This window comes from Leptodactylus fuscus, chromosome 5 (assembly GCF_031893055.1).
Source record: "Leptodactylus fuscus isolate aLepFus1 chromosome 5, aLepFus1.hap2, whole genome shotgun sequence".
NCBI classification, from domain to species: Eukaryota; Metazoa; Chordata; class Amphibia; order Anura; family Leptodactylidae; genus Leptodactylus; species Leptodactylus fuscus.
Window position 1 is genome coordinate 148282772 of NC_134269.1, and position 26749 is coordinate 148309520.

General features: G+C 39.3%; 1 protein-coding gene across 1 annotated transcript; it reads left to right on the forward strand.

Annotated features, from left to right (window-relative positions):
- Window positions 1-26419, forward strand: HAL (histidine ammonia-lyase). The gene is made up of 21 exons (XM_075276321.1): window positions 1-35; window positions 7177-7449; window positions 8152-8212; window positions 9073-9100; window positions 10376-10450; window positions 10606-10678; window positions 10766-10832; window positions 13688-13725; window positions 13821-13946; window positions 14807-14946; window positions 15110-15157; window positions 15577-15724; window positions 15805-15900; window positions 16735-16793; window positions 17807-17887; window positions 18346-18411; window positions 18508-18673; window positions 18799-18933; window positions 20398-20506; window positions 20601-20670; window positions 26153-26419. Exons 2-21 carry the CDS (start codon window positions 7203-7205, stop codon window positions 26318-26320), a joined length of 2001 nt encoding a protein of 666 aa, XP_075132422.1. The 5' UTR covers window positions 1-35; window positions 7177-7202; the 3' UTR covers window positions 26321-26419.
- Window positions 26420-26749: the final 330 nt, after the last annotated feature.

The following is a 26749-nucleotide window of genomic DNA, read 5'->3' on the forward strand; positions in this document are numbered from 1 at the left end:
CCTACCATCATTAACATCCAGCCACAAGATCATAGGTAAGCTCCATTTGGCTTTTTGGGGCATTTTGCAGCTGTTGTGAGCAAGGATCTAGTGCCTAAAGCTGTCCTTTCATTCTTTAATTTCTTAACCTTTATTCTTAGACCCCAGAGAGTCTGATCATTAATACAATACAAAGGGTTAAGTAAACATATTTGTCTACGTTCATTAGGTTTTTAGCATAATTGACAAAACAGTAGCACAAAGTCAATACTATTATACACATAAGGAAAGCAACCACAATGAGTTTTAAGCTGATGTAGAGTACATTTACCAAGCGGGTGTCTGTTATAGGGGAATATTAACACTGTATAATGACCACATAAAAGCCACCTATTAAATCTACATAGTATATACTGATAGAGATTCCAGTGTGTCTAGATTAATGGTATCTCTTTATTAGCATTTCAAAAGTCCTCACTACAGGAAGGAGCCACCATAAACCAGTTGGAAACCAGGTGGGCAGCATTCTCTTCTTGTGAACAGTGGTCTTGGGGTGGAGTCCATTAAATGGGCAGAGACAACCCACAGGGGCATTTTAGGTGATGTGAGGCACTGGAGGTCTCTCTTTACTACCACCCCCACAGACAAGACTATCCAAGGAACAGGTTGAGTTATATTATGTGTCCTTTCAGTGTATGTATATAAATATAAATGTAATAATACTACAGTAGACTTTAAATGTGCACATATAGATTTACTAGGAGTAGGTATGTATCAGAATATACACAATGTAGACCTACGCAGTTTATGGTTTCACAACCTGCAGGGCGTATGTGAAGGTGTGACTGTGTGTGTGTTTAGGTGTTAATACATTTGCATCCTGTTGTTGTATCCCATATACATGTGGCTTTGTGAATTCCTTGTCCTACATATATCATGAATGAGTAGATGATATATGCTGTTTATGCAGAAATCTATTTTTGTACATGTAAATTGTCAGGTACTGAAAGTGGCTTCAGGTCAGATCCAGGAGACAGTAACATGTTGGCATATATTGTATACATGTATGCATTACTGGCTGCATTTGCTAGGTGCTTATGGGGGAGCAGGAAAGGGAGCAAGAGCTATGTATGGTTATGTTCTCTAAGTAATCTGTGTTGTAGTATACATAGCTTTGTCACTTTGTATCTTCTAGGTTTGTACATTACTCCTGCAGTGTGTAAAGGAATTGAGTGTAGAGAAACTAAGTCTTTGACTGCAGAACATAGTGAATGAATAAAATACAGATACACAAAATTATTCATTTTTCAGTGTCGGTGACAGAAATATAGAAAATAACAGTACAATCAGAAGGAAAACAACTGGTCCTATTCCATGGAAACTTTCAAACTTGAACACCTGAACTGTTCAAGTACAGTATTCCTAAATATGAAATGCACTCCGTCTTACCCCTCAAGGGGTTGTGCTATGGGAAGTAGAAAGGATACAAAATATATGTTATATAAAAAATATGTTTAATATATAAATATCTTTGTATCCTTATACAGTGTCTTGACATCTCAGTAACGCTCCATTCCCCTAGTATAGCGTTACCATTGCCTTTTTTACTATCTTCCCTTCACCCTATTTTCCTCATAGTGTTTCCCAACCACTCATTGTAACCAAGTTACGTCTTCCAGTTATCTCAATATCTTCAGCTCTTCAGAGTCCCTCTCAAATTTTCTGTGTTATGCCATTCTGTATGTGAACTGGCCTTATCATGAGATCGATTCTTAAGTAGTATAGTAGGTTTCAATACACTTTTATAACCTGGTAAGCAAGTGCTTAGTGCCTGACACTTTATGAAGCTCTGTTTCTATGCAGTATCTAGCAGGGTTTTCAGCTGTGTAGTTACCATTTCACCCCTGGAGTCTCATTTGCAAACCACTGCGAAAACAAGCAATATAGTACAACTACAAAAACAACATGCATCATAGGGGGAACAGCTGTCTGAGCACTGGAAGTGTCCTTCAAGAATCTGAAGTGGTGAAATAACATCATCTGAGGTGTCAGGGTGACCAGTGTCTTTCAGAGATAACAAATGTGTTGTGTGACTGTCTGACAGTACTGCTGGGTTTTATGATATATCCAAACATCATGCCATAAGTTCATTAGGGGAACGTTTGGACAGTCAATAATGTTACAGTCCTATGAAAAAGTTTGGGCACCCCTATTAATCTTAATCATTTTTTGTTCTAAATATTTTGGTGTTTGCAACAGCCATTTCAGTTTGATATATCTAATAACTGATGGACACAGTAATATTTCAGGATTGAAATGAGGTTTATTGTACTAACAGAAAATGTGCAATATGCATTAAACCAAAATTTGACCGGTGCAAAAGTATGGGCACCCTTATCATTTTATTGATTTGAATTCCCCTAACTACTTTTTACTGACTTACTGAAGCACAAAATTGGTTTTGTAACCTCAGTGAGCTTTGAACTTCATAGCCAGATGTATCCAATCATAAGAAAAGGTATTTAAGGTGGCCAATTGCAAGTTGATCTCCTATTTGAATCTCCTCTGAAGAGTGGCATCATGGGCTACTCAAAACAACTCTCAAATGATCTGAAAACAAAGATTGTTCAACATAGTTGTTCAGGGGAAGGATACAAAAAGTTGTCTCAGAGATTTAACCTGTCAGTTTCCACTGTGAGGAACATAGTAAGGAAATGGAAGACCACAGGGACAGTTCTTGTTAAGCCCAGAAGTGGCAGGCCAAGAAAAATATCAGAAAGGCAGAGAAGAAGAATGGTGAGAACAGTCAAGGACAATCCACAGACCACCTCCAAAGAGCTGCAGCATCATCTTGCTGCAGATGGTGTCACTGTGCATCGGTCAACTATACAGCGCACTTTGCACAAATAGAAGCTGTATGGGAGAGTGATGAGAAAGAAGCCGTTTCTGCACGTACGCCACAAATAGAGTTGCCTGAGGTATGAAAAAGCACATTTGGACAAGGCAGCTTCATTTTGGAAACAAAAATTGAGTTGTTTGGTTATAAAAAAAAGGCGTTATGCATGGCGTCCAAAAAGAAACAGCATTCCAAGAAAAACACATGCTACCCACTGTAAAATTTGGTGGAGGTTCCATCATGCTTTGGGGCTGTGTGGCCAATGCCGGCATCGGGAATCTTGTTAAAGTTGAGAGTCGCATGGATTCCACTCAGTATCAGCAGATTCTTGAGAATAATGTTCAAGAATCAGTGACGAAGTTGAAGTTACGCCGGGGATGGATATTTCAGCAAGACAATGATCCAAAACACCGCTCCAAATCCTCAGGCATTCATGCAGAGGAACAATTACAATGTTCTGGAATGGCCATCCCAGTCCCCAGACCTGAATATCATTGAACATCTGTGGGATGATTTGAAGCGGGCTGTCCATGCTCGGCGACCATCTAACTTAACTGAACTTGAATTGTTTGTCCAAAATACCTTTATCCAGGATCCAGGAACTGATTAAAAGCTACAGGAAGCGACTAGAGGCTGTTATCTTTGCAAAAGGAGGATCTACTAAATATTAATGTCACTTTTCTGTTGAGGTGCCCATACTTTTGCACCGGTCAAATTTTGGTTTAATGCATATTGCACATTTTCTGTTAGTACAATAAACCTCATTTCAATCCTGAAATATTACTGTGTCCATCAGTTATTAGATATATCAAACTGAAATGGCTGTTATAAACACCAAAATATTTAGAACAAAAAATGATTAAGATTAATAGGGGTGCCCAAACTTTTTCATAGGACTGTATCTGGAAAAGCAAAGGAGGAAGGAATACTAAAGATATATAAAGGAGAATGAATTAGTTTAAGGCCAAGGCAGCATAAACCACAACTTAATCAGTACCTGCTAAGTGGATGGGATTCTGGCTAATCCCATCCATACATTGCAGAAAAATATCTGTAGCGGACATGCTGCAATTTCAAAAAGCTATTTGAGCTATTTGATGAGACCTTAGCGCTTAAGTGAACGCTGTGGCCTCTTCACAGAAAACCATGCACAGCACCATACATTTGTATAGTGGTTGTGCTTGCTATTGCATCTTAGTCCAGTTCTGCAAAACAGAAGCCGCACTCAAGTGCCCCTGCTGCTTAAAATAGCTGATCCACTGGGGTCCCCGCTATTGGAGCCCTGCTCATCTTAAATTGATGACCTATCCTAAGGATTGAGCTGAGAACATCCCTTGAAAATCGCAGTAACCTGTTCTTGCTAATTTTATGCCTCCTTTAGTCTGTCCCCATTTTCCCATATAAAATTTGGGCATGATATCAGCTGGAATAAGCATGACAGGAGCTTAGTCGGATATCACCATGTCCTGAATAGTAGCCTCAGTTGTATGTTGCATCAGTGTATCAGTGACCACTATAAAGAGCCCAGACCTATCTGTTTCTGAGCCTGTGTTGTATGTAGTAAGGACGTGGTAAGTGAGCCCGTATAGCTGATCGGTGCAGAAGCCGATTAATGATAAGCCATAGAATCCTAAATCCTGGAGACCCCTTAAACACTAGAATAATGCTACTCCTATCCTATCCTGGGGATGGTACTATATTTAGGTCTGCCCACAATCAAAAGCTAGGAGAGGTCTTGTCACCTCTCATGAAAGAACCTATTCTTAGCATCATTTTGGCCATAGACATTGTAGATGCTGAACTGCTACCCTGTGTTCAGCAAGTATATCAACCTACTCTGCTTATTATCACATTGCTTGGACAGAGCTCCTTGGCTGAACACTGTTTATTAAGCAGGATAAGCACCCCCCCCCCCTATACCATCACGGGCCACAGTACCAACTACCTGTGCAACCCATCATTCTTAAACAGCAAGTTTAAAGAAGACCTTTCATCAGATTGGGCACAGGCAGTTCTATATACTGCTGGAAAGCCGACAGTGCGCTGAATTCAGCGCACTATTGGCTTTCCTGATCTGTGCCCCGGGTAAAGCGCTATCGGTCCCGGTACCGTAGCGCTTTACAGTCAGAAGGGAGTTCCTGACACTCTGTCAGGAACGTCCTTCTCCACAGAAGTGCCTATCGCGCTGTACAGTGAGACTAGGGAGGAACGCCCCCTCCCTCTGCTCACAGTGCTCGTCCATAGACGAGTATTATCAGGAGGGGGGGGGGGCGTTCCTCCCCGCTCACACTGTACAGCGCGATAGGCACTTCTGTGGAGAAGGACATTCCTGACTGACTGTCAGGAACACCCTTCTGACTGTAAAGCGCTACGGTACCAGCACCGCTAGCTCTTTACCCGGGGCACAGATCAGGAAAGCCGACAGTGCACTGAATTCAGCGCACTGTCAGCTTTCCAGCAGTATATAGAGCTGCCTGTGCCCAATCTAATGAAAGATCCTCTTTAAAGTGATTCCAAACCACACAAGCTGAGGAACTAGATTTATGAGTGTCATTATTTGAAACAGAGATGGCCCTGTTTTAAATCTATCTGTGCCTGCATATAAAAAAAAGAAGCCTTTATAGGCTTTATAGTCTCATCGGACTCTTCTCTGGTTCTCCCAGAGCCTGCACATTTCTTCATTAAAGCCAAGGAAGTACATCCCGGCTTCAACATGCAAGTCCCAGGTCCGAGGTATGTACACGGAAGCTGAAGTGTACCCCTCTGGCTTCAATGAAGAACTGTGTGAGGAGTACAAAGCTTTTTAACTTTTATTGCGGGCACTGATGTCTTTGTAACAAAGTGATCTGAGACACTTAAACACAAGTCCATAAGTACCTGTTGGTGGTTTACTGTCCCAAATCGCCCTGGCAGATTTAAAGATGCATGGCAATCTGCTTTTGTCCAGCTAACTGGTAGTCTTCTTCTTTGGAGGCAAATGGCTATAGACAAGTCTCCCACCTAGATTCCGTCTTCGCCAGTGGTGCAAATGTAACCATATCTGCTATGTCCAGTTCCAGTTGCAGGATACGCTAGTATGACTTGAGGATATCCATGACCTCCTTTGATTTCTGGTCAAAAGTGCCAATAAGATGGTTGGTTTTACAGTCACCTGTTGATGTCTGGGGTGGGTTAAGAATTCTAGGACAGTCTGACGTTAGAAGCCTTGCCGAGTACCCTTTCTGGATAACCCATCTTATAAAGTGGGACCCCAGTTCACTGGTCTGTATATGGCACTCATGAATCGAGGAACAATTCCTGTGGATCTGCAGGAACTGTCCCTTAGGAATGCCTCATCTCAGGGGAAAGGGGTGGTAACTGTTCCACCCCAGCAGAATGTTCGTGGCTGTACCTTTACAATAAAATGTGGTAAACAATCCTGTAAACCTCATTTGATGTTATTATTGTTGAGGATGCCCACACATTCCCAAAACTGATCAAATGAGCCCGTCCAAAGAATCAAGATATCGTCGATATACCAAAGCTACAGTAGAATCGACAATGCCCATTTATTCTACTGTGGCATAGATATATCAACCTTTAGGGAATTTGTCACAAGTTCTAGCCATGCCCACATTATTACTTTGTGCTCTTAAAAAATTTGTGAAACATTATTTGACAATTTTCTCTTCTTCTTTGTTTAAATTTTTTCCAAATATTAAAAATAAAAAATAAAAAAAACCATGAAAAAAAAATAAAACCTGTCGTGTTACAAAAAAAAGTGAAAAAGAAGTTATAGCTCTGAAAACCACATGTATATATATATATATATATATATATATATATATATATATATATATATATATATAAAAGTGTGTCGAGTCCTGTACCAGAGAAATTTGCTTGTTCCTGTAATGGTTGATCAAGGGTGCTTATTGGCCCTGGTAATTGGATTGTATTATTGTGTAGTATTGCATACCATATTAGTGTATAGGATGTAATGTTTCTGCAATTTCACCATTACAGAATAGATGTTTCTGTGAGTGTTGCTTAATATGGACCCTCAACAGTAAATTCGGATTCCTTTTTCCTCTTTAGTAGCATTGAAATGTATAAATATATATATATAGTAATGTGAAGCCCCTTTTTCCCCTAATTCTACTAAGAATAGGAAAGGGTGTGCCTTAGTGTTCTGCCTGTAATTGGTCACTTCCCCCTCAATCATTAACTTTAGAGGCAGAGTTGGTGACCTGTATGTCTTCACTTATGCAATGTCAGTTTAGGCAGCAAAACTTATTTTGAGCATCATCTTTTTCAATCAGATTGAGGACCTGCATCTCTATAAAGTATGCCTAGATACACTGTGCACGTGCGAGGTGAATGGCTGTCGGTGCCTTGTAAAGATCCTTCTAAAACCATTAGATGTCTGGGTAAAGAAGCCTTGAGAAGGTATATCAAAAATAAGCCTGATAATGGAGGTTTTGACACTGTGGAGAATGTGAAGTTTTACTTACGGAGATGTAAAGGATTGGGGTTACTGGACCTTGATGACAAACTAGAAGATGCATTAGAGGATAATGAGTTTGTGGAAGTTGGTGAGTTTGCAAGTATTTCTATTTTTGTTTCATATTTTTAAAACAACAATAAATTGTATTTGCAAGAAAAATACTTTTTAAAAATGGTAAGAATTTTTTTTATTCCTGTAATATATATTTTTTTATACAATTTAATGCATGGATATAAACTGGACATAATGCAGCATGTCTTCGTTTTTTATGAATAAGAAAAAGTCTTTTATATTCTTGGCATATAAAATTTGAAGCATGCAGAGACATATAATGGACCCATAAAGGGCAAGAGGAGAGAGATGCATGTTCAAAATCTATGAAATGCCTTTTATTTTTTTACACAGTCAGTATTTGATCAGTATTTTCAAGCCAAAACTAAAAGTCAAACATAAACATAGAAAAAGTATAATGGAAACCTTTCTACCTCTTCTGTGCTTTGACCAAGTCCTGGCTTTGGCTTACAATTGCGAAATACTGATCAAATACCTACTGTGTGAAGAAGGCCTAACAAGTGTGTAAAATCATGGAATTGAACAATCGGCCTCTTTCATGTTACTTTAGGGTCTCTTTCACAGAGTTAGCCAGTGATTTGTATCTTTATTTTTAAGCCATGACCGGAAGTGGATCCCAAAGAAAGAAAATATGTTAAAATCATGGATGAAATATTGAAGTGATTTACCGTATTTTTATCTTTATATTCTTTTTCCCCTATATTCTTTCTTGCTATAGTTGTGGAAGGCGATGTCATGTCCCCAGATTTCATACCATCTCAGCCTGAGGGTGTTCATTTGTATCCTTTATTGAATATGATTGTACAGCTATAGCCCAGAGCGCTGTAAACATCTGTGTATGTAGCAAAGGTCACACTAACCTGGGCTACAAATATTTGAATTGCATTGACCAACAAGTTTGGACAAACTAGTGAGTGTGATGAGACTGGTAGTCAAATACTAGACCACCGCAGGCTGTTGATGGATGTCTTTTCATATGCAGTTTGCCCACTATGCCTGGTGGTGGCATTGTTATAACAGTCTGCTTTAACTTCACTATACATGTATTGATATCTAAACTCCATTCCAGATACAGTAAAATTCCTTTAATCCAGCATTAGTACTAAGTACTAGAATGTCAATAAGTGATTATTAAATGATCATAGCTAATTGTATGAATCCCACTGCAAACAGTGTTTAACTTTCAGGAAGGTAAAAAAAAAACCCCAATAATAATTATATTAAGATATTGGGAGGAATTCATCAATCCCTCTATGCCAGTTTTCTTACGATTGAGTGAAAATATTGTGATTCATATTTGGGACAAAGCCCTTTCTTGAGTGAAATGTGTGGCAAAAGCCATGATCGCCACCTCGCTCACCGTATTGTACAAATGTTGGTGGGATGGGGCATGTTTTCTGGCATGAATTATAATGGCATCTATGCCAGTTCTACGCCATTATGTTGCAATTCTGTAATAGAAACCTGCAGAATTATTAGACTGTGCAGAATATCAGATGCTAGATTAAAGGAATTTCTCCATACCTATATTTTAAGTAATGTGCATATTTTATTAGAAGCTTTATGTCTATTAAAATATGCTGGTCCAAATATTGAATCTTACAAAAAATATCATTAAATTTCTTTAACAAACATATAGATATAGCAAATATAAAGAGCCTGAGCGGGTGAGTCCTTTATGTCTTATATTAAATGTGGTCTGTGAAAGTTCTTAAATAAAAATAATTCTGTGCAGATGTATAAGACTTGTATATAAATGATGTACAGTACAGCATAAAGTGCATGGAATAGGTGACAACACTCTGCTCTGTGGCCTACAGAGACGGCTGATCGATTAGGTGTACAGTGAGAAGTATGATGGCTGAATGATAAAGGGAGATATAGCCACATGGGATAAGACAGCAGCAGACAAAGAATGACTCCATCCATTTATTTGCATCCATCATGCTCTGCAGCAGGGGAATAGCTGTAGGGGTGCAGAAATAGCAGTCACTACCAGGCACTGAGTCCTGAGGGGGTCTCAAAGGCCCATAAAATATACAGCCTTACTAGATGGCACAAAGTAAGTTGGAGCCCTATTGCAAATTGGGGCCCAGGAGCTTTAAGTTACAACTCTACTTGTCTTTCCACAATCCCAGATATTCACTGCCAAGTCCTTATGCTTCTAATGTGAGATTTACATTGTTCTTATAATTTATGCTCACAAGTGAGATATGTAGTTGTCAACTCTCCTGGATTATAAGGAAGTCTAAAAGGCCAGCATTTTAAATTTTTCTCACTTTATTTTCTGGCACTGTTCATAGGAGCAGAAGGGAGTAGTTCACATCATTCCTTTATACACTGCCTACCAATAAGTATTTGGACACTCATGCAAATGAAGATATCTACAGTGTCACAATATTGTAACAAATATTGTATAGGAAATAGCATTGGCATTAGTCACATGCAAGATGCCATGAAGTGCAGAGTTGTCTAATTTTGAGAAAGGGGTAATTGTCGGGTACCACAGAAATGGTCGATCCTTAAGGGACATACAGTAGCAAGTGAACTGAATTTATCCAAAATCGACAGTGGCCTATGCGGTTACAAAGTGGAAGGTGAACGGTGATTGTGGGAATGTGCCCCGAGTCGGCAGACCCCCGAAATTGGGAGATAGAGAGCTAGCCAGAGAAACCGCACCCAACCGATGGCTCACATACACCAAGAGTTTCAACAGGCACCCGGGAGTATTGTATCGATACCATCCATAAGGAAGCATCTGCTGGGATCTACCAACTATTGGATATGGATAAAGTATGTTTTTCTATTCTACCACAGATGTCCAAATACTTATTCGTAGACCGTGTATTTTCTATTCCTTTGGCTAAAAAACAAACAAAATGTGTGTCCGAGCCGAAGTTATTCTTTTATGTTGTGTGCTGACTAACAATCCTTCTTTGCAGTATATTGAAATTGATGGAGAGAGTCTGACAACGGAGGATTTACTCAACCTAGGAAAAGGACTTTATAAAATAAAGGTACATGTTCTATTCAGTTTATATAAGCTACCAATTAATACATGTATATTACAATGTGCATTTATGCATGTAACCAAGATCCAATTCAGTTCAGCAATGAAGTGGCCTGTATATATGAAAAATTTAAGTTATTTTCTTTCTTTTATTATTGCAAGCTTACCTCAGAGGCAGAACAGAGAGTGAAGCAGTCCAGACTGCTCATACAAAACATTGTGAAAGAGCAGAAAGGTACTGAGAAGGGCCTTGTGATAAGGGATAGGTGTATCATTTACTGAAGGGCCTTCTCTCATGTGTGTAATATACAATTTATTGCAGTGGTGTATGGAATTACTACAGGATTTGGGAAGTTCGCTCGCACTGTAATCCCTGTCAGCCAGTTGAAGTAAGTAATATATCTGAGCATTATGAGAAAGATCTTTGGTGTAAACTGTTGGTACCGTATAATATAACAGAACTGTGGCTTAGATAGCACTGTAGCCTTGCAGCGCTGGAGTCCTGGGTTCAAATCCAGCCAAGAACAACATCTGCAAGGAGTTTGTATGTTCGCCCGGTGTTTGCGTGGGTCTTTTCTGGGTACACTGATTTCCTCCCACACTCCAAAGACATAATGATAGTGAATTTAGATTGTGAGACCTATATGGGACAGTGTTGACAATATCTGTAAAGCGCTGCAGAATACAATGGTGCTATATGTGTAAGAAAATAAATACATTATCTACCTTAGTTGTCCCTATTATGGCTGTGCTCTATATATACTCATAATAGAGAGGTGCATGTGTCTCGTTTATAGAAGTACTGTTAGTTTCTGTACAGTGGCGTAACTAGGAATGGCGGGGCCCCGTGGCGAACTTTTGACATGGCTTCCCCCCCCCCCCGACCGACACCGACGCCGCAGACCTTGACCGACCCCCTCCTACGCATTTCTGCGCGTTCTATTATGCCCCATAGTGGCCCCTTAACACAGTATTATCCCCATAGTGGCCCCTGCACACAGTATTATGTCCCTTAGTGGCCCCTGCAAACAATATTATCCCCGATAGTGGCCCCTGCACACAGTATTATCCCCCATAGTGGCCCCTGCACACACTATTATGTCCCACTGTGGACACCCATAAACAATTATTATACAATTATTATACTCTGGGGTCTGAAAAGACCCCAGAGTATAATAATCGGAGACCCGGGGGAAAAAAACATAAAAAACTACTGTTACCTTTCCCCCGGCTCCTATGCTGCCTTCTCTGCTGCTGTCCATGTTCAATGATGTCACATGACCCTGGACGCAGGCCGGGTTCATGTGATGTCAGAGACGTCAGGAAGGAGGCCTGCCCGGATCGTGGAGAGGTAAGTAATAGTTTTTTTTAATGTTTCTTACCTCTCCCGGTCTGCCAATCATTATACTCGGGGGTCCGAAAAGACCCCCGAGTATAATGATAGCAGTGGTAGCAGCTGTCACCGGGCCCCTGATGTCCCGGGCCCTGTGGCAGCTGCCTCCGCTGCTATGGCGGTAGTTACGCCACTGTTTCTGTATGAATCTGACTATAAAAAAAATTCATTGGATGCTGTGCATATATACATAAGCATTGTCTATTCATTTGGAACCGGATGAAACCTGTAGAGCAGTACACAAAATTTTTGTGTCTCTGTTCTATAATGCTATGGGGCATCCATACAGTACAGTGCAATGCAGGCCCTCTGTGCAAGGCTCTGCTGTGTACATGAGCTCTACAACTCCTATGACTAAAGGCAGCCATAGATATTAAGGATAATAAAAACAGTTGAAATTAAAATGAATAATAGCTCTGATAAAATTGAAGATCACGCAATTGTTTAACTGAATTGATGGCAGGGAGAAATAACATTATTATTTATTTATTATGCATACTTGTATAGCGCCATCATATTCCGCAGCTCTACAGACTTTACAGTCACTGTAACATATAAGGCTCACAGTCTACATTCCCTATCAGTATCTCTTTGGAGTGTGGGAGGAAACTGACGCTAACACAGGGAGAATATACAGAGAATATAATACCTTGCAGATGTTGTCCTTGGTAGGATTCAAACCCAAAACTCTAGTGCTGCAATTCTTCTGTTCCCACAAAGTTGTTATCACTGAACATTATACAGTGTGACCTGTTTGAATGACTGTAGAGCCATATATGGACTAAAATGTGTTTGGATGCATCTGCCAATTGAATGTTCACCAGACAATTCTTCAGTCGGTGGTGGTTCAACTAAACTGCCCAAGCAAAAAGTGCCAAAAGCTGGTGGTACCAAACACTAATTTATTTGGCTAATGGCCAGATGGAAATATGGAATATCCAGCATGACTAAATTCTGGTGTCTGTCGGATGCAACAGATCTGTTGTTCGACTATGAGGTGAAAACTTGGCCAACATCGAACAATGACAGTGTATCATTGATCCACTAAAATCTTCATATATTATTGAGCATCACCCCAGTAATGTTGGTAATCGACAAAATTGTTCATTTTCTTCAACTTTAATATAATGTATATGTGTACAAAGCCTATATGCGATGAACAAGGCCATAGGTTTAAATGGGCTACCTATAATAATCCATTTTATTTATATAGCGCCAACATAATCTGCAGCACTTCACAAATTACAGGGTATATGAGCAGACAATAGTAGAAATATTCTTTGTCATTATGGTCTAAACCAGGGGTAGGGAACCTTTGGCTCTCCAGATGCTGTGAAACTACAACTCCCAGCATGCTCCATTCACTTCCATGGGAGTTCCAAGAACAGCAGAGCAAGTATGCATGCTGGGAGTTGTAGTTTTGCAACAGCTGGAGAGACGTACGTTCCCTACCCCTGGTCTAAACATTATATTAAATAAGGTAATACAAATAGCGCTGCTGGTATCTATGAATGTATAAATACTAGGAGCATGGAGTGCAAGGTAACTATTGTATGAGTAGGTCAAGTTCTGAGGAACAAAGTAGAAAGGATAACTTACACTAGATTCACCCTAATGTTCATGTCTCCGTCATTCGTGTCCAATGGGGACCTGAAAGACAGAGACCCCGTCCGCTTAAAAAGTGGTTACTCATGGAAACCCATGGACCCCGTAGACTTTGGAGATATTAAAACTGTTGTTGTTGTTATTCTTATTGAAGTCTTTTTAGGCTAAAATTAGGAAGAAACAACCTATTATTTCATATTGAATCATGGTCAATATATGTACATTATATTCTTTCTTCCCACTTAGGGATCTTCAAGTCAACCTTGTTCGGTCCCATTCAGCAGGTAACGGTTTAATTTTTTCTATATGATAACATAATTTGTGCAAAATGGCATTTTTAGGCAATCTTAAGAATGATGTATTATTCTTGTATTAACAGGTGTTGGAAAACCACTAAGTCCTGACCGTACACGTATGCTTTTGGCTTTGAGGATCAATGTCTTGGCAAAGGGATATAGTGGTATTTCACTCGAGACACTTCAACAAGTAATTGAAGCATTTAATGGTAAGTCTGTACCAGAAAAATTTCCTCTTTTAATTCTATACTAGAACTTGCCAAAATTCTAGTTTGTCACAGGTGTGGTTTATAGTAACAAGTGTAGTTAACGGCTCTCCCCGAGGATCCTCCAGTGGGCCCAGGCTCCAACACAATAATGGTCCAGTAGAAGACACCCAAATTTGAAGCGAAGTATGGTCTATTTCCTAGAGGTTGTTGAAAAGTAGGGCCCGTTTATTATTTTATCTCATAATTTCAACTCATAATAGAGAGGTGCATATGTCTCATTTCTAGAAGTAATGTTAGGTTCTGTATGAATCTGACTATAAAAAAAAAATCATTGGATGCTGTGCATATATACATAAGTATTGTCTATTCATGTGGAACCTGATGAAACCTGTAGAGCAGTACACAAAATGTTTGTGTCTCTGTACTATAATGCTATGGGGCATCCATACAGTACAGTGCAGTGCAGGTCCTCTGTACAAGGCTCTGCTGTGTACATGAGCTCTACAACTGCTATGACTAAAGGCAAAGATAGATATTAAGGATAATAAAAACAGTTGAAATTAAAATGAATAATAGCTTTGATAAAATTGAAGATCACGCAATTGTTTAACTGAATTGATGGCAGGGAGAAATAACATTATTATTTATTTATTACATTATTATCTGGTGGGCAAGGAACCTTAGTCCAACAGTGAATTCAACTCCTAACCAGAGTATATACATACATTTCACGTGAACGCTTTATGAATTTGCATGTCCGAGATAGTCCTAAATATTAGAGCACGATTCCGTTTCTATCTTGTGTGTGTACGATACAGTTTTAATTTTCACACAAATTGCTAATACAACTTTTTTTCTAGCATGTTGCTTACCATACATCCCTGAGAAAGGCACGGTTGGTGCGAGTGGAGATCTTGCACCTCTGTCACATCTTGCATTGGGCTTAATAGGAGAAGGAAAGATGTGGTCACCTAAAAGTGGCTGGGCAGATGCTAAATATGTAAGAAATGATTATATGACTTATGCATATGTAGATACAAATTTTTTTTATGCAATATGTAATATATGTTTCACATTATATAATAACCGTTATTATTATGCACATTAAACAGCACAATACCTGGCTTTGTCAATGTACAGTTATGTTTTTTTTTCTTATTCAGGTTCTTGAGGCTCATGGATTGAAACCAGTATCTTTGAAACCAAAAGAGGTAAATGAGTGTTATATAACAATATAGCCATTTATTGGAGCATAGTAATAATCTCCAGTAGAACCCATTTTATAAGGCTTTGGTTATGTCGCATTTCTGGTCTGATCCAGTTGGTTACATTCGTATGCCACAAAGCTTAGAGCTGTAACATGTAATATACTCACTATATATACTGTTCAGACAATGTTTCTTTCCTTTTATTTAAATAGAACAGTTTGATATAGGGCAAAATGTGTAAACTTGAAATTACAGTATTTTTATATGAAATCTGCAAATGCATTTATATAGTATATATTGATATTGATAGGCTGCAAATAAATCATAATTGCATATTACTATGGAGAATATAGGTAATGAAGCTTGACACAGAATACATATAGAAATGCTGTACCTGTTCACAATGCATGCTTTATTTGCAGGGCCTAGCTCTTATTAATGGCACGCAGATGATCACATCTCTAGGCTGTGAGGCTGTGGAAAGAGCCAATGCAATTGCCAAACAAGCAGACATCATTGCTTCTCTCACATTGGAAGTCTTAAAGGGAACTACAAGGGCTTTTGATTCTGGTTGGTCACTATTGTCCTACTGATCTGAATTTCCATTTGGGTACAAGTCTATCATATTAATGAGCTTTGATTTTTTTCAGACATCCACAAACTGAGGCCTCACCCTGGACAGGTGGAGGTGGCTTTTCGATTTAGATCACTTCTTGATTCGGATCATCACCCTTCCGAGATAGCTGGTAATCTAAAATGACTTGTTTACAAGTAATATATAAGATGATATAGCTATAGAACCAATGGGCCCTGGTGCAAAAGCTCAGCTTGGGTCCCCTGCACAATTTCTCATAATCTCGTTCTATACATTTTAGCAGAACTTGCATTTCCTTTATACCAGGCTAGGCTCACATTGAACTCAGAGAGAACCTACAGGCCCCCTTGACTTCTGGGTCTGGAAGCAGCTTTGACTACTGGTGACCTCTATAGTGATGTCAGTACCCAGAGCATCACACTTCCTCTGCTGACTTGCCTCCTTCATATGGTGCATTCTGGTTCTGTCTCTTTCCCAAATAATCAACATACACATTTCTGACTTTCTACATCTACTTAATGTAAAAGAGGGTCTGCATAGCCATTGAGTATAAATGAGGTGCACTTTCTGCCAGGTCATGCACCTGCAGGGAAATGTAGGCCAAGTCATAGCTTCACCCCAGCAGAGATGACAAAGTCACAAGTTGTTACAAAAAATTAAGTTTTTATGTCTTGTACTCAAGAAAACTGCCATACAAGGCATAATAAATCTTCCCAAATTTGATTTACCAGACCAGATCTAACCAGTCATCTAGCCTTCACAATTTAGCCTTGATCAAAGTTCCTCAGTTCCTCACATTTCCTATTCTTGCTGCTTTGAACCACTTCAAGAATTGTTTATTTGCTGCCTAATATATCCTGACCCCACTGTCACAAAATAGTCAGTGTTGTTCATTTCACCTGCCACGTGTGATCTGTACATGTATGTTATGGGTCTTTCCCCCCAAATTGCTAAAAAAAAAAAATGCTTTCTTTTTACTTTTTAGAGAGTCACAGATTTTGTGACCGGGTCCAAGATGCTTACACATTACGTTGCTGCCCACAAGTAAGAAAATTAAAATAATGGTGAACAGTGAATGTGACCCTGCCAATAAAGGGAACATTTTATTTTTATATCCATTTTAAACTGTAAATTTTGCCATATAAGACAATATTGTCAGCTATGAAAGCTTCTTCTCTGCTTTTTTGGTAGTGGGTATTCATTGGGGTAGTTCCTTGATAAATGTTGAGCATGTGTTAATTATTTAAAAAATGTCTATTTTTGGCCGTGTGAACTTGCGTAATATGCATTGGCCACAATATACCACATGGAATTGTGAATTCAGTTCTGTGTGGCATGACAGGTTTTTTTATGTTGCCCATGTAGTGGAGTGTAGTTGTGCCTTTTTTTGCGCCTCTTTAATAGGTGCAAGTTATAAATAGGGTAAGAAAAGAAACTCCACTTTGACCATCCCCCATTCCTTCACCACAAAGCAAAAGTGACAAAGGACGTAAAACATCTGTGATAAAAGGTGCAAATGCATCATCAAACAAGGCGTAGCAAGTAACAAATTGTCCAAAAAGCGCAACGTGTGCCAAATATAGGTGCAAGTTACCTAACAAATGTGTTCCATTATCTTTAGGATTGGAAACCAATATGTGATCATAGGAGTCGCATAGGTTCAGAACTGCGCCAGAGCTCCATCACATCTGCCACAGAAACTGCACGGAAGTCTTTTCTCTCTGCTATTTTCAGTATAAATTGTCAGAAACCCGATAGACACCCGGCGGACCCCATTATAGTCTATTGTGCCCCCAAGTAAATGTTGTTTTAGCAGTCTGGTTCTCTGTTGTTTGGGTCCCCCAGTGGACCTGAACAACAGTGAGGTAATCACAAATGTGAAGGTAGCCTAAATGTAATTACAATTGTATATTGTAGAATCAGAAATGAGGATTAGGAATTAATGGGCTGAAATATACTGTACAAGCAATGAACACAATGAGTACATTAATAATATATATGCATTATATGCTTCTTTCTTACATATATGCTTGTAATTGTGAATACTTTGTTTCTAGGTTCATGGTGTGGTGAACGATACTATTGACTTTGTTAAGAACATAATTTCAACAGAAATTAACAGTGCAACAGACAACCCTGTATCCTTCTGTATGCATGCTGTATATTTATTAGGTTGGGTTCATATTTTTAGGTCTCATGCATGGGAGCAAGTGTACATCAGGGGGAGGGATTTTAGGATCCATTTCATTCTAAGGTTTATGGAGCAGGTCTTATCCAGGTCGGTGAAAACTTCTTGGAATAGAATGTAACCCCCAACTGATGTATATTGGTGTAACATAGAAGGCATTCAGATGTCACCCAAGTGTCTTCTGCTAATATTGGAACCCCCTTGGCCTGTGCAATCGGTCATGTGCACAAGGGCTTAATCTTCATGACTTGACTTGTTTTAGATCATTGTGCAGATATGTCCTTTTGGTCCTATTTAATAGTTGAATTATTGTTGTTAACTTTTGTAACCAGTCCTGAAATGCACCGAATAAATTTATAGTCATTTTTAGGTTTTTGTAAAAACAGACCTTAACTACCCTTTTTAAAGATGGTTTTTGCAGAAAGAGGTGAAACCATTTCAGGTGGAAACTTTCATGGTGAATATCCTGCAAAGGTATTGTTTTCATTTTCTACCTATTCCTTGCTATGTTTTGATATTACAATCATTTTCTTAAATAAATTGCCAACTCGAATCAATTGCCATTTGTAGGCTTTGGACTACCTTGCCATTGGGGTCCATGAACTTGCATCGATCAGTGAGAGGAGGATTGAAAGACTCTGTAATCCCTCCCTTAGTGAATTACCAGCATTTTTAGTCACTGAAGGGGGGTTAAACTCAGGATTCATGATTGCCCATTGTACAGCTGCGGCCCTTGGTGAGTTTTATAAATTCCGATAAAGCATGTGCCTTGTTAAGGCTTCCAAAAACGCTTGAAAATCTTTAACCCTTTTATTTTCAAAATGATATGTTAATGGAATAATGTTTTTTTTCCCCCATCAGTTTCTGAAAATAAAGCTTTGTGTCACCCATCCTCAGTGGACTCTCTCTCTACTAGTGCTGCTACTGAAGACCATGTATCTATGGGAGGCTGGGCAGCAAGGAAGGCTCTGAGAGTAATTGAAAATGTGGAACATGGTAGGATCTACATTTTATACTAAATATATTATATGATTTGTACATTCCTAAAAGATGATGAAGAATTCAACCGATTATTATTAATGAGTCTAAAGCAGCTACAAAGAACATCTCTAAGTGGAGTATCATCAGTGCAATACATGGAATGATTTCAATGGAAGCTGTGCAATGCTTGAATTCCTCTATGGTTCCCATACAGATTGCAACTGATCACTAAGTATCTTTGCAGTAGGATATCCTACAAATCCTTCCTGACATTTGACGTACATGTCATAGTATTGGGTGAGGGATTTGGAGAGGGCTTAGAAGATAAGTCCCTCTCCATACATGGTATGTACCAGTTTGATGATACAGCAGGCACCCACCAGTAGTACCCCTGAATGGCAATAAATCTGGTGACTAGACACACCAAGGAAGTATTGAAATTTGGCTGAGAGATTCTGGGAAACACTTGCTATGTGTGAGAGAGCATTATCCTACAGAAAAATGCCAGCTGGAAGCCCTGCCACGAGAGACAACACATAGATGTCCTGCACATGTTGCTAAGTGGTTAGTGCCCCTTGTATCACTACTAGGGTTGTTTCACTACTACAGTTTCTCTTCAGAGCACCTGTAAGTAGTCTGGACAAAGACAGGGGTATGTAATGGAGGTGCACCATATGTCTGCATGGTGAACAAGGAAACTGTAGGAGCAGCTCGTGCTTATCAGTAGATCAAACAATCCTCTATACTGGTGGTCTGTCTAAGCCTTCCAGAGCCTGCTCATTTTCTGTGCGTACCCCTACTTAACCACTGCTCCCATCACCTGGAAATAGCTTGGTCAGAAAGACGTAGATTGTTGGCAATTTGTTGAAACAATTATCCTTCTTCTCTCACTCCAGTGGTGCACCCCACCTTCTAGTCTGTCAAGTTTCTAAATGTCTTCAAGGTAATTAAAGAGGCATGTCTAGAAATCAAAGTTCTCTCACCAAGAGGTACACTACCCAAAAGGAAGACAGCCGGAGAAGCACTTTTACATTCTTTTGTAGCAAGACCCAGCGTCTAATCAGACCACACCTAACTGCATGCAGAGTTTTGCAGCAATCTGATATTTCTCTCTGGGTACATTTTTTTTTTTTTTGTCAAAGAGTGTATTTTTAAGGAAGTGAGGTTCTTTACTGCTGTTGTGCAATTTTACCCAACGTGTACTTATACGTACGTGTAATCAGAACCATGATCAATACAGTTTAGAGTTGGTTTGTCTATTTGTGTTAATATTTAATTTACCACATTTCCAGAAACCTACAGGAACTAAACATATTTTGGATGTAATGAAAGTACAAATTTGTGTGGTTTTTTTTAATTTTATTTCATATAGACAGTGCCTAAAGCAAAACCTTCTTTGTTAAGGAAACATTTATTCATTAATATTTTTCAATTAAATAACCATGTGAACATGCTAATTAAAACTTTCTATATTTTTAGTGCTGGCCATTGAGCTTCTTGCAGCCTGCCAAGGGATTGAATTTTTACGCCCTCTTAGAACCACTACTCCATTGGAGAAAGTCTACGACCTTGTTCGCTCTGTTGTGAGGTAAAAACAAACAGTATCTCAGAGTCTATGTTTTGAAGACCTGGTTGTTGTAGTGGTTAATGATCAATGAATGTTCCAAATTGTCATCTTATAGGCCTTGGATGAAGGATCGTTTCATGGCCCCAGACATTGAGGCAGTTCACAGATTGCTTGTTGACCAAAAGGCAAGTTTTTATAAATATTTTTAAAATGTTATCTTTATATGAGTAATTGTTATTGTGCTTACTTATCATTATTTGTATATACATATTGTAAATTAAATTATTATTATAGTAATCAAGTAGTAGGACCTACAAGTACTGTATGATATACATGCATGCTCTTGAGGAACAAAGGATTTCAAACCTGTTATGTTAAAGAAATTCCTTCACATAGCAAAGAACAATTATTTTATGAAGTGCTTTGCCTTCACAGCACATCTTACATCTTCATTGCAATTCCTTCATATCAAATCTTATTGGTTGGTTGGCATTTGCCTTCTTTAGACCTCTGATACTAAAATGCAACTGACCATGCACTGTAGTTCTAAACATTTTCCTGTAACGTTGTTATCATTTAACAACCTGACGCCATAAGAAAAAGAAACCATGGGCTACATTTCCCGTTATATTAGTGTAGTTTGTATCATTGGAAATGATGTATTTTATATTATTCAATGAGGTTAAAATTTTGTTGAAGGGTAAGGTCAGAACCAGCCTTGGGTCTGTGGGGTCTATGATAAAGGTAATAAATAAACAATGGTTCTGCCCCATGAATACATACATACATACATACATACAATAGCCACATAATGCTGCCATAAATTATTTACATAATACTGCCTTACAGTAGACTCATAACTGCTATACAGTGGTAAAGTAACAGGACCATGATAATCTCAATCAGTTTCTAAAAAGTGTTAAATGAAGCATCATGATGTAAGTTTAGACAGTGGTAGAGAAGCGTTCTTCCGATAATGTCATAACCGCATCTTTTATTATGTAGTATAAAATATTAAAGATTATCGGCATTCGGCAGCGCATCGCACTGTGTAAACAGAAATGTGCTACTGATAATCTGTACAGTTGAATGGAATGGCGGAAGAATGATCGCAGTAGTTATCATTCCTCCTTCTTGTAGCTTGCATAGGCCATTGTAAAAGGCTGATCCAAACAAGTACCAATCAATATGTTATATCCTAGATTAGTACTTATCTGACCTAGCATCGGTGATGTAAATGCTCCATAGTCGCCCTTACTTTATTGCATGATTTTAATCACAACTCTAATCTTAAACACTGTGTAAAAGGCTATTAAGTAGGACAGACCCTGGGACAATTGCCTCATAAATAGTCTTGTCATAGATAAGAGTAAGAAACCTCATAAAATGCCATGGCTCTCAATACCTCTGTTATGCTGACCACATTCAAATATATCTCTATGGCCCAGACATTACCTCTCAGCTATCCAGACCCATAGTGTCTATCAGCTCTAACCTCCTCCATCTCTTCCTGTTTCCTAAAACTTAGCCTGAATCAAACAGCATTTGTTATCTTTTCCCCATCTCAGTCTGTCTCTTTACCTGACACCTCAAACAGTTCATGGCTCCACACTCTCACCAGTCTCAAAAGTGTGAGTCCTTGAGGTAATCTTTCATTCTGCCCTGTCTTTCAAGCCACACATCCAAACTCTTCCTACTACTTGCCTAAATTACTGCAACTCCTTCTCTGTGGCCTCCCAGTTAACTGTCTTGTTACTATACAATCGATCCATAAATTGGCTGCCCACTCTTAGGTTGAATTTCTACAGGAGTTTCTTCTAATAAGGTAGCGGAGGATTTCTCCGATCCTTCCAAATTTGACGCTCTATGGTGGCCTTGGGTTGTGTTTCAGGAATTAACTGAGTTCTCCTCTTTCCTTTCCTGATCCAGAATTACCTTACTATTCTTTTTTCCTCTTAGGAGGTTACTGGTAGTTCTACCCTCCCATGATGCCCCCACCCTCACCCTCTCTCTCTCCCATATGTGTGTTCCTGATTGCTGTTTCCGCTATGTGTTCCCTTTGTTGGTTTGTTTGCCTCTCATTTATTTGAAGACATTGATTTTATGATTACATATACTTGGGCCTTCCATCCCTGTGTTAATGTATTGTGCCCCAAAACATTGGTCAGGGTTATACCCTAGGCTCTTGAATACAGGCGAGGCCTGTGTGCCTGTTATGGAATTGCTAGGACAGCAGTTCCCCTGTAGCTGCTGGAAACCCTGGGAAGAGGCACAAGAGACAGTGAGCCCTAAGCTGAAACCCCCCACTGTTCCTTCCTGCTTGCCTGGTCCTATCCTATGTAATAGGAGGCAACTTGGCGACGGGCCCTTCCTATATACATGAAACACAAAACGCAGACAAGACAAGCAACACAAAGGGAGATCAACAAGCCAAGGGTTCGGTAACAGTCAAGCTACACAGTGCCAAATCAAAATCCAAAGAATAGTCGATAGGGAAATCCAGAGGTCGGAGACGGAAGTCAGTAATATAATAGTAGAAGAATAGAAGCTTAGCAGAGACAAAGTCAATAGCCAGCACGTCTATGTGGGCTGATGCCTGTATATAGGAAGCCAAAGACCAGCCCAAGGCTTGATTGATAGACAGGCTGTCAGTCACACGGCAAGACTAGAATTAACCATTTCATGAACAGGGGCAAACAAGGTGCAGTAGATGGGTGTGGTGGATAAACAATAACAGAAATAGAGCCGTGTTCACACAATGCAACCAAAAACTCTAAGCAAGGAATCAAACTGCACACGCCTCCTGCACCGCAGCATGCGAGCAGAAGGTAGCGCAGTGACCCGAACAGGCAAAGATGTTACAGTGCCTTTTGTTCGTTCACATTGTTCTTGTCCCTTTTCTATTGTATTTGGAAAATACAATTAAACATAAATTAAACATAAATTGGCTGCCCAGTTATTCCATCTCTCCCATCTGTCACTTCCCTCATTGGTTACCCATAGCACAGTGAATTTAACGATAGCCAATATTAGTTATGACATACAAGGGTATCCACAAGCTGTCCCCTCCATAAATCTCTAATCTAATCTCCTGCTACCTCACCACCTGGAATCTCCAATCTTTACAGGACCACCATCTTCTCTTTGCTCTGATTTGCTTTTATAACAAGTGCCTCCAAGATTCTCACATGCATCCCCTGTTCTCTGGAACTCACTACCACGGTACATAAGACTGCCACCCACAACCTTCAAACATAACCTGAAGACCCACCTCTACAGAATGGCACACATTAAGGGGAAGACTACAGAACCTTTCTCCAGGCTGAATGTGGGCTTCAGTGGAAGTGCTGGAGATAGCAGAGGGCTGCACTTGGTTATCTCTACCGCTCCCATTGAAGTAAATAGGAGCGCCAACCACCACCAGTCCTGCCCAAATTCAGCTTGGCTGCACACTGGTTGAATGTGGAGTGGTACAGAGGTCCTGTAGACTTCATGGAGAAAACCCCTTTAGCCCTGCTGCTACTATGCCTCCATATGAACAACTGTTGCCCTTACCTTCTCTTATAGATTGTTAGCCAGTCAGCAAGGTCCTCTTTCCTACTTGTATGAGGTTACCATCTTGTTAGTTTTGTGTTTACTCTAATTGTTGTTGTATTTGTGCTATGTATGTAAACCGCTTTACAAATGGGACTAGTGGCATTATAAATAATAATAATAATAATAATAATAATTATTAATAATTAAACGAGTAAGTATTAGACACGTGTAATAAAGTAAAGGGAGCACTTACATCCCTGATGCTCGGGAAGATAAATGCTCATCTACAATATAGCACAGCAATTTTTGCTAGTTTGAATCATCCTTTCACACCAGCTAATACAAACTACATGGTCAGTACTGCAATCATTCCTCCCCCAATTGGCTGCATTGATTGACAGCACATCCCTCTGTACACAGGGCAATGTGCTGACCACAATCATGCAACTGACAAATGAATGTTTGCTCAATGGGTTAACATCTGCATTCATCGTCCAGTTTGTGATTTTCTGTCTTCTGCCCCAAGAAACTGGACAGGGGACGGAAACCCGGTAGTCAGTTTTCAAACCTATTCACTTGAATGGGTTTGCAAAGATGACCGCCCATGTGTGTGTCGTCTGCCTGTCCGTGGGGAAACCGTTTTTTTTTTTTTTTTTACTGGACACCAAGTCCTGCTTGTCCGACTTTGTGTCTGGTTAAAAAAAACTGTTTCCCCGTGGAATGGGTTTGAAAGCTGACCGCTAGGTTTCCATCTCCTGTCCAGTTTCGCAGGGCAGAAGACGGAAACTGGCCAGATTACACAAACTGGACGATGAGCGCAGGTTTGAATCCGCCCTTACAGAGAAGTCAAAGCAATGGCAATAGATGCATCCAGGTATACCATGACATCGTCCTTACATGGGCCTATTATTAGGAACCATCACTTTCAATTAACTGTCCAGTTGATTGTAATAAACCATATATATGCCAATGGGAACTTATTGTAATAGACCATATACATGACAATGAGGATTTATTTTGTACAGTGCGGTTTCCTTCCTTTTTACTTTATGGTAAGAATCTGTTTGTCCTGCTGTGTAGGAATATGTAGCACGTTGAGGGAAAACTTTGAGAAGCTAGGTCAATGATTAATGTACACACTTTACATGTAACTAAAGCTTGCATGTAAAACATGGCCAAAGGTCTCTGAACTAAGTAGCTAAGTACATATTTATTTAACCATGAAGTGTTGAAAGCCACTACACCAGCTTCAGCACTTGCTTATCTTCCTTATTGACCCATGCTAAAATGAAAGGCTGGGAATATGTCATATGGCTTTTCAGTGTGAACTACATTTAACTGTACTGAAAAAAAGGAAAAATCCAGATGACTTTAAATGTCAAAACTAATAAAATTGCAATACACCGTGTGCACTAGGATAAGGGAATCTATAGCATGCTGTATTGTGATGTAACATTGTATGACAGTTCTTCGGATAGATTTTTTAGTAATAGCTAGATAAAATAGATGGACAAGATGAGCTAAAGCTAGCTATAACTGTAATAGGGCTCCTGTCTACCTGGTGCCATATAGAATTGTAGTGTATTTTATGTAGCAGAGGGACCTATGGCAACTGCTACCATTGCATCATCTATAGCTACAGCCCAGCTTATAGCGCATGTATGACACGCATTAAAAACACTTAGCTGTGGTCCCTATTATTGTACAATTTTCACAGGCTGGTTGCCTTCATCTGATTTCTCTATCTAGATGTGTGTTTCTAGTAAAAGGGACCAGATCTTCAATGTAACAGTAGTCATGTAGTTACGGACAGTCTTTTGGGTTAAAGGCATCCTCTGCTCAGGGTCCACAATACCTCATATTTGTTACCTAGGTACTAGACTTTGTGTGCATGTCATGTAGATTTTTTTTGTAGAAGATTACTATATTGTTTGAGGTATTAGTTCAGTAGTATAAAGCATGGATTTTGGTGGCTCCATTATAAAATCTATGTGAGTGGAAATCTTCATCTTCTAAAGAATTCAGATTTTCTGATTTTCAGCAGTTAATATCAGTATTATTCTATTATTTGCTTCTCATCAATTAAATTCTTGCTAAATCATTTTAATGGATGATTTTTTTTTCATGCAGGTTTGGCATGTGGCAGTACCATATATTGAGAAATACAGAATGGAACACATTCCTGAATCCAGACCAGTCTCACCTACAGCTTTCTCTGTGGATTCAATGTCCTTAAGCAGCTCTTCTATGACGGATCACCATGACCATTGTGATGATCATGACCACAGTGAATCCTAGAGCTACATTATTTCGAGTACCATAAAACCATAGTTATTTTTGTAGTAAGTATCATCAGTAAATAGATAAGAAAAATAAGCATATAGCTCACCACCTCCAGTTAGCTTGATAAGTCCTTATAATTCCTGGGTGCACGATCCTGGCCTCTGACTAAGGCACTTTGTAGTTGAAGCATATAGAAAAGGATAGTAGGATCCGCTCGACCAGGTAAGTTAAAAAATAACTTTTAATCCGACATGGTTAAAAAACACACAAAAGAAAATAGATGTGAAATGACAAAAAAGAAGAAAAATGGTGATTAAAACCACATTCTGATAGCTCTAGCTGACGCGTTTCAAGACACAAGGTCTCTTACTCATAGCTTTGCTTCTAGATACTGAGGTTGACACTTCCGTTTAAATGCTGAATAACTGGTATACCACACCTATT